The 7,463-nt window shown below is 40.8% G+C and overlaps 1 protein-coding gene across 3 annotated transcripts; it reads left to right on the forward strand.

Annotated features, from left to right (window-relative positions):
• The first annotated feature begins 281 nt into the window (after window positions 1-281).
• LOC127601389 (dysbindin-A-like) lies at window positions 282-7,443 on the forward strand. Of its 3 annotated transcripts, none has more exons than XM_052066590.1 (10): window positions 282-478; window positions 1,393-1,461; window positions 2,101-2,151; window positions 2,222-2,282; window positions 2,585-2,717; window positions 3,461-3,593; window positions 3,908-3,930; window positions 4,581-4,727; window positions 4,898-5,023; window positions 5,322-7,443. In XM_052066590.1, the coding sequence occupies exons 1-10, from the start codon at window positions 423-425 to the stop codon at window positions 5,579-5,581; spliced, it is 1,059 nt and encodes a 352-aa protein (XP_051922550.1). In that variant the 5' UTR covers window positions 282-422; the 3' UTR covers window positions 5,582-7,443. The 3 variants fall into 3 exon arrangements, with proteins under 3 accessions (XP_051922550.1, XP_051922551.1, XP_051922552.1); XM_052066591.1 differs by having other exon boundaries at window positions 1,393-1,455; XM_052066592.1 differs by lacking the exon at window positions 1,393-1,461.
• The last annotated feature ends 20 nt before the right edge of the window (window positions 7,444-7,463 follow it).

Consider the following 7,463-nt stretch of genomic DNA (forward strand, 5'->3'; position numbering starts at 1 on the left):
CAGTTCCATTTTTTCTCATGCCATACTAGTGTGAAATTACTTGCAATTGTGATAAATATTTGTTACAGTGAGGCCAATACAGTCTGTAAATGACGTGTCTTATTGTGTTTTATATTTTTTAATTATAATTTAAAACTATAAGTAGAAAATGCCAATTGTTGGTTGGTTTTCAGAGACGGTGGATAGATTGACATTTTGTGTGCTATCCAGCCAACAACCAGCCGTGAACGCGATGAGACAATAGAGGGCAGTAATAGATTCCAGATGCCGTTAAATTTCTATGTAAGAAGAAGAAGAACGGAAGACAAGATTCAGCTTCTGTCATAACAGGGTTGTCAGGGTCCACTTGTGTTTTATACTGTGAAACGGGTCCATCTCAGAGGACGACAGCCTCACTGGAGATAAACGACACCAGTGTCATCATGTTCGAGAATTTCAGAGAAAGACTCCACATGGTGCAACAGGATTTAACGACGGGGTTTGTCTGATTTGAGTAGCATTTCTTTGATTTTCTGTTACATTTTCCTGAAGTATCGGGATGTAGACTAAACGCGTATTAGCTGCGATCAAAACGAGCTGGCATTCCATTAAATACCGCGAAGCAAAGTTGATTAGAAGTAGCCTCAAGTCACCGAGGAGCCGTTATCTTGGTTTCCTGAGCATGTTAAAAAAATAAAGCTTTGAAAACGGCAAACTTTCACGAATGATTGGGTGCGTTTATGTCATTTGCGTTGTCGCTTTAGGATGCCAAATTTGGGCTGTTTTAGTTAGTGTCCGCCATTCCTGATAATTGCTCTCAGCTGACCATCATGTGACGTCGGGTCGAGGAGGTTTAGCAGAATGGAGCCGTACATAGTTTGCGGGTAAATGCGAACAAATTCCTATTGCCATGGAAGTATGTTTCAAGAGGAATATAATCGCGAAACGACATTAAGGAATGTGTATGTATTACACACAGCAGCAGTGCCCAGATTCCCAAATATGCCCCCGGAGTAGTCTTTCGCAACCTTTATTGAGTCAGGACACCACCAAACGAAGATGTACCACAAAAAAAAGAGAGAAAATTGCACACACTTCAAGTATGTACATTCTGCCATCTAGTGGAACGGCATTAATTTGTTTGTCTGTCACTATACAATGTTGACATACGTAGAATACATTACATTCTAGTAAATTTGAATCAATTAAGTGAAGTTGGATTCACACCTGATGAGGAAAAAGTGAGGAATCACTGCTCGAGAGGCAGCGAGTGACGCTTTTCAAAACAGTTACCTGAGGCCTTGCATGACTTTCATACTAAAGTACGGCCTATGGCCAAATGCAGGAAAGGTCACATGCATAAAAATATCTCAATGCATGAATTTGGTTTGTATTTGGTTTTCCTCCAAACAGCTTGAAAACACTTGGAGATAAATCAAAAGAATCCAAAAGCAGCAGCAGCAGCAGCAGGAGGAGGTCCAGGTCAGTTCACTTCGGTGTCAAATGCTTTTCTCCAACCTTGTGCCCGCAAAAGAAATAAGCGTAGTGCAACAATATACGAATACAACCCTTTGGTAATGATACAGTTTGATTCAGAAGTTTACACGAATGCATCCTGTACAAGAGCAATAATTACGTAACTTGTTCTTTTCCTTGTTCTGGGTATTTTATCCTTATGAGGAAACTGCGACCTTGTATTTCGGCCATAGGTACATGTGGAATTATAAAAACTGTTAAGTGCTGTTTTAAAACACAATATGTGTACAGCCGACTGGGTGTCGAACTATCAAGCCACGCATGCCCTAAAAACCTGGAAACGTGTTTACTGTATGTTTGAAATTGGGCGGAGCACTCATCCATATGTCACATAGTTTGTAATTTAGAGAGGGGGACTCAACCTGTGTGGTTCATTAATCAAAGCTGGCTTGATGACAGTAATGGTCCATCTCATCACTTATGTCACAATACAACATCAAATCACTGGGCTGACATGATCCGTACTTTGAAGTTTTCTCAGTAAGAGATAAATGATAAATATCCATTGAGATTTTAAACCTCACGTATTTATGCCGAGCCGGCTTATGACGCTGTTAACCTTTACATATCTTGTTCCTTGCTCAGGTATGAAGAAAGTCTTCCTCATTTCAGTGCTGGACTCGACATCCTCAGCAGGTACACGCAGACCGTCAGAACGACGATACTGTATGATTTGTGCCGACAGTATAAAATGTGTTTTTTGCAGGTATGAGGAGAGTTGGGTTCTGCTTCACAAAAAAACAAAAGACTGTGCTCAGGTCGCAGAGGTATGTTCAGTCTTACTCTATTTCTTTTTCACAGATGACAAAATATTACTTTGTCAACTTGTTTTGAGAGGGGAAACACTCCTGCTAAAATATATTGGACATGCATTCAGTCGATGGTCATGCTCATAACATCCATGTTGTAGAGGATACTTCACATGTACTCATGAAAACACCGTGCCTTGTCTGATGAAGGTTTTTGGAAACTGACGTTGACTGACAAATTTGAGATGGATGGTGCTAATTGTTCACATTGGTCTGGTCTGTCGCTGAGTAGTTTTGCTCCTCTCTGTGGCTTTGTTTAGGCCATTGACGGGGACGTGGTGATGCTGTCGGCGCACTGGGAGAAGAGACGATCAGCGCTTACACAACTACAGGAACAACTACAAAGCTTGCCCGCTTTCATCTGCGAACTTGATGCCATCACTGCGTCAATAGGTGCCACGTGCCTATGGAAATCCATTCAATGTTCTGACACGCTTAAGTACTAGTACTGCGCTCTAGTTGTCTTTCGAGTGTGCAGATCTGTCACACAGGAGTGGAAGGAGGGAGGGAAAGCAAACTTGACTCAATGTCTTAGGAGCGAGGACAAAAAGCATGACTCTGCTGACTGTGTGTGATGCTAACATAAGTGAAATGACACAATTCTACAAATTGACATCCGTGGTGCACAAATGCCAGCGAGTGAAAAGTTTTTAGCCTCATTCATAACATGTAATTGTTCTACTAGTATGTCAAAGTGATCCATCCATTCATTTTTATCTTATCCGCACTTTCGTGCAGGAATGTCAATTGGTAGTGGAAAAAAAAATTCTAGTAAGACATACCGGGAATCGTTCTTCGAGTGTGTGGAATTGTCTAACTAGTGCCTCAAGAGTATATGAGTACCGGTACATGGACTATACGATGGTTATCGAATAAATGCTCAAACGTATTCCCAAAGCTGTTTTGGGTCATGAAGCTATGAAGAAGCCTTTTGCTTCTTAAAAATTTCCTAAATCAGAATAAACATGAAGGGAAATTTCAATAATGAAGTAATAAATGAAAAAAGCACTGCGAGTTGGAAGGGACAATGTGCATGAAGGAAAATTACTCTTCTACATGTGAAAATATCAAGCTCCTTTCATGCATAGTTCCACACTGGTTGAAGAACGTCCGTGCGTGTGCGTGTGTTTGAGCAGCTCATCTGGAAGGTGACTTTGAGGAGATGGAGAGCAGGCTGGTCTTCTTGGAGACACTATGTTGTCAGTGTGAACAGCAGACACTCAAGCAGCATCATATGGACCAGCTGGAAGTCTACAAGAAAAAAAAGAGGTCGATGCTTCGTCACCTGCTTCTTGTCTTTTCTACTCAATGTCTTGATAGGAAATACCGTGCTGAAGTACATCGCTGATGAGCTCATACTTACAACATGGTCTTCCGTTCCGAATGCATTCACTGAAGTTGTGTTGATAACAAACCTGTCGATGGCCTCGCTCAATAGTAAACAATTAAAACGCCAACAAATCAAAACCGTTTGAGGAGGAAACTTTGTGCTGATTTCAGCTTTTTCCATTGCTCTTCTTTCACTTGGATTACGCAAAACTCATCTGTTTTTAATGAAGCTTTCTGTTTGTCTTTTTTTACAGGCGAGAACTGGAGGCACTGGAAGGTGAGCTGCATTTATTATTAATTTTTTTTTTTCGTGCACAGTCATGGTCAACGCCTTTGTCCAGTGGCTACATAGTCATTACTGGAGTATTTTTGATGAAATAGAGCAAAAAATAAACATCACCCAAGGGGGCGTAAATCTCTCTTTGACTATGTGGTAGTGTTTTAGGAAGATTTCTGTATTGTGGAGGAAACTGTTGCACATACTGTGAACAAAGGCTCCTTGTTTCTATTCCCAGAAAAGTACTGGAGTACTGGACCAACAGTAAAAGCCGTGCAAGTCTACCATACTTGCTAACAGCCAGCTACAAAATTATGACCATTTATACAATATAATGAGATCCAATAGAAGAACCGGGAAGGGAAAAAAAATGGTCAGTTCGGTTTTGAGTGACACCGTCACAGTGATGTTATTTTAACGGGACGCTTATTGAAGTAAAAGCGAGCGTAACGATCTTTATGAAGGGCAAGCTTATAGTATTGTTCTGCTCGTTTTGGACGGTGAAAGTGCCCATAATGTTGGGGCTGTTTGTTCCCTCTCGACAACTGTGATAGGTGAAATGAAATTCCTTACAATGCATAAAGAGTGTTAGTCCTTTGTATCATAAAATGAACACTGTTGATAACGATGGTGTGTTTGCCTGTTTGTAGTGGATCTGAACACAGAACATGCTCAGAAACTTTCCAAGCTTGAGCTTGCACGGCAGCAGAAATTGAAGGAACGGCAGAAAGTCTATGAAGAAGCCTTTAAACAAGACTTGGAGAAGTACCGCACCACTGGCTATCTTCAGCCCAGAGGTGAACATTTTATGGCTGAGCACTCTTGAGTTGCATGTTTTATGTGCCCAAATGGATTGCCCGCATTGCATCATACAGTATATAGTGTCTTAAGAATTGGCCACGTGTGTGTGTGTGTGTGTGTGTGTGTGTGTGTGTGTGTGTGTGTGTGTGTATGTGTACTACTGAAGAACCAACAGAAGCAGATGCGGTCGTGCTGGATCAGATGGCTGTAACCAACCTTTCGGACCAGGAGGCGTTGGATGATTTCCTGAACTCTGGCGATGACCTCACTTCTGGATCATCACTCACCTCGGGTCAGTCAGTTCCTGTGAAGAACTCATAACAGTTATGGATCTAGAAAATTATGGTCGTTAAAATGCACGAGAGGCATAAAAAGACTCCCCGAAACGAGGCTGTGATGCACTCTGCAACGAGCATTTGAAACGGCACTGATGGATTTTAAAGCTGTGCTCATTTTTCCAGTCCTGCAACTTTATCTTTTGGTTTCTTGCAGATTTCAACAAAGCCATCTAAGAATCATGCAGTATAATGGATAATTAGCAGAACAGTCTCCCATTGAGTGTGATTAATTGTACTTGTCGTCTCAAACAGGTCCAGACCTCAAGACTGGCTCATTGGAATCCTTAAGCAGCCCACTGAGCCAAGTCCCTGACCGAGAAAACCACTCATCAGACAGGGACTCTGAATGTGTTCAAGACGACTGCGACCTCAGTGAGTCCAGTGATGAGCCTGTGATGCAATTGGATGAGGAGGACGTTCAGCCGGACATGACCTTGGTTGGCCTGCGGGATCCTGACCAAGTCAGAAGCTCTGATGACAGTGACTCTCCAGGAGACGTGCCCTGTGGGTAACCGGCAACCTAAGCCCTTGAGATATCTCGAGGGTTAAACACTCTACCGAACATTTCCTGCCCCAACTTGGGACAACACGCACAGCCAACACAGGTCATCTTTTTCGATTTTTATTTATTTTTTAAATTCCCCAAAACGATGCAATAGACAAATCAACAATGCATCAAATGAATGCTGGGCATGTCATTTATCTGTGTATGTGTTTTTTGGTGTGATGCAAAATACATTAATGGTAACCCCCGCCTTGTAAAAAAGAGAAAAAAAAAAGCAGAGAAGCAAGGACTAATATGAAGCAGCAGTTTAACCCTCTTGTGAATGAAAGCTGAGTGGAGCATATCAAACTGACCGCCGATTGAAACATTCTTAAATAAGGAACCAAATATGCTGCCATGGACCTGCATGTCCTGAATATGTTGTCAAATGTTCAGTTTAACATTTTATTTCATGACTAAATACGTCCCCATATCAGTTTATTTCAACCTTGTTTCCTTCTGTGAATGCTCATGTAACAAATTGGCTGAAATCTATTTGCACTTGGTTTTGCTCCAGCGGGTTTGACATGGCTGACAATTTGCAAAGAAGACAATCTTTGTACTCATGTTCATGAGAAAAAGGAGAAGTCATTTTCCATTTGTTTTAAAGCAGTATGCAAAAGAGGGATACATGCAAAACAATTTCTCTGAATTATGGGGCGTGGAGTCGGGTTAATGATGCTCTAAAGCAAAAATACTTTCATTTAAATATTTCATTTTTAATAAAGCAAAAGCATCAACAGCCGTATTCTGACACAGGCCAAATTTTAAAACAATCTCGAAATTCAATATTGTGTGCATGCAGGATTTGTTTAACATGTTCAAGTTGAGCCATTTAATTATTTTTGAAGGTTTTCTATTTTGTTCTCAGATAAAGCTAAATGGGTTAATAGCTTTTAGTCAAAAGAGCCCTTCATATTTTAGAATCCGCTTTGCTTTTTGCGCGTCCGTAGACAACGTTTTAAGAATAACAACGTTGTCTTGTTCCCACAGTGAGAAATTTGAGACACGTGCAGTGTTTCCCTTCCTGATAGTACGCCAATTTGAACACGTTTGCTATCTGATTACAGAGTGAAACTTGTAAAATCAGTGTTATTATAAACAAACAATATTTAAATATTATAATGAAATATTATAAATTAAATATCATATATTCTTTAAAATGTTGTACAGCTCAAATTATATACATGTATTTGTGGCCCACTGTAACTTCTACTCAGCGGCACCCGACTTCTTCTTTGCTGGGGTACCACAAATTGGTCGCCGGACAATCACAGGGTAGATATTGTGAAATAATCATTCACAGTCACATTTACACTTGTGGACAATTTAAAACGCCTCCATAAAACTAAGAAACACGTTTTGGAAATGTGGGGAGAAAGCCCGTGCAAGCACAACGGCACCATGCAGACTCCATTTAGAAGACCCGAGCCTGGATTCAAGCCCCCAATCTCAGAACTGTGAGGCAGATGTGACGTCCACTTGACCCACCAACGCATCAAATCTGTTTTCATTTCTTGAACTAAATGTATATATTGATGATAAATGTACAGTACCGTATTCAATTTACCAATGAGAGCAAGCACATTTGATCTTTGATTCTGCATCTTCCACAAAAGATTGTTCATCATGTCTTGTATGTTGTTAGAGCACTGTGCCCTAATGCCGGGTGTCGGACTTGCTTGAAGGTTGCACTGAATGTTTCGACTTGACCTTACGCTGTTTTATTGAGCACCTTTCATCATTTTGTTGAACAAACTGTGGCACAATTTGTAAAGCACACTTTGGATGCATTCTGATAATAAACCAGGAATTAAATTACTGAAAAATGGAGTCTGTCAAGTGTGTGT

The sequence above is a fragment of the Hippocampus zosterae genome, chromosome 5, assembly GCF_025434085.1.
Source record: "Hippocampus zosterae strain Florida chromosome 5, ASM2543408v3, whole genome shotgun sequence".
In the NCBI taxonomy this organism is placed as follows: Eukaryota; Metazoa; Chordata; class Actinopteri; order Syngnathiformes; family Syngnathidae; genus Hippocampus; species Hippocampus zosterae.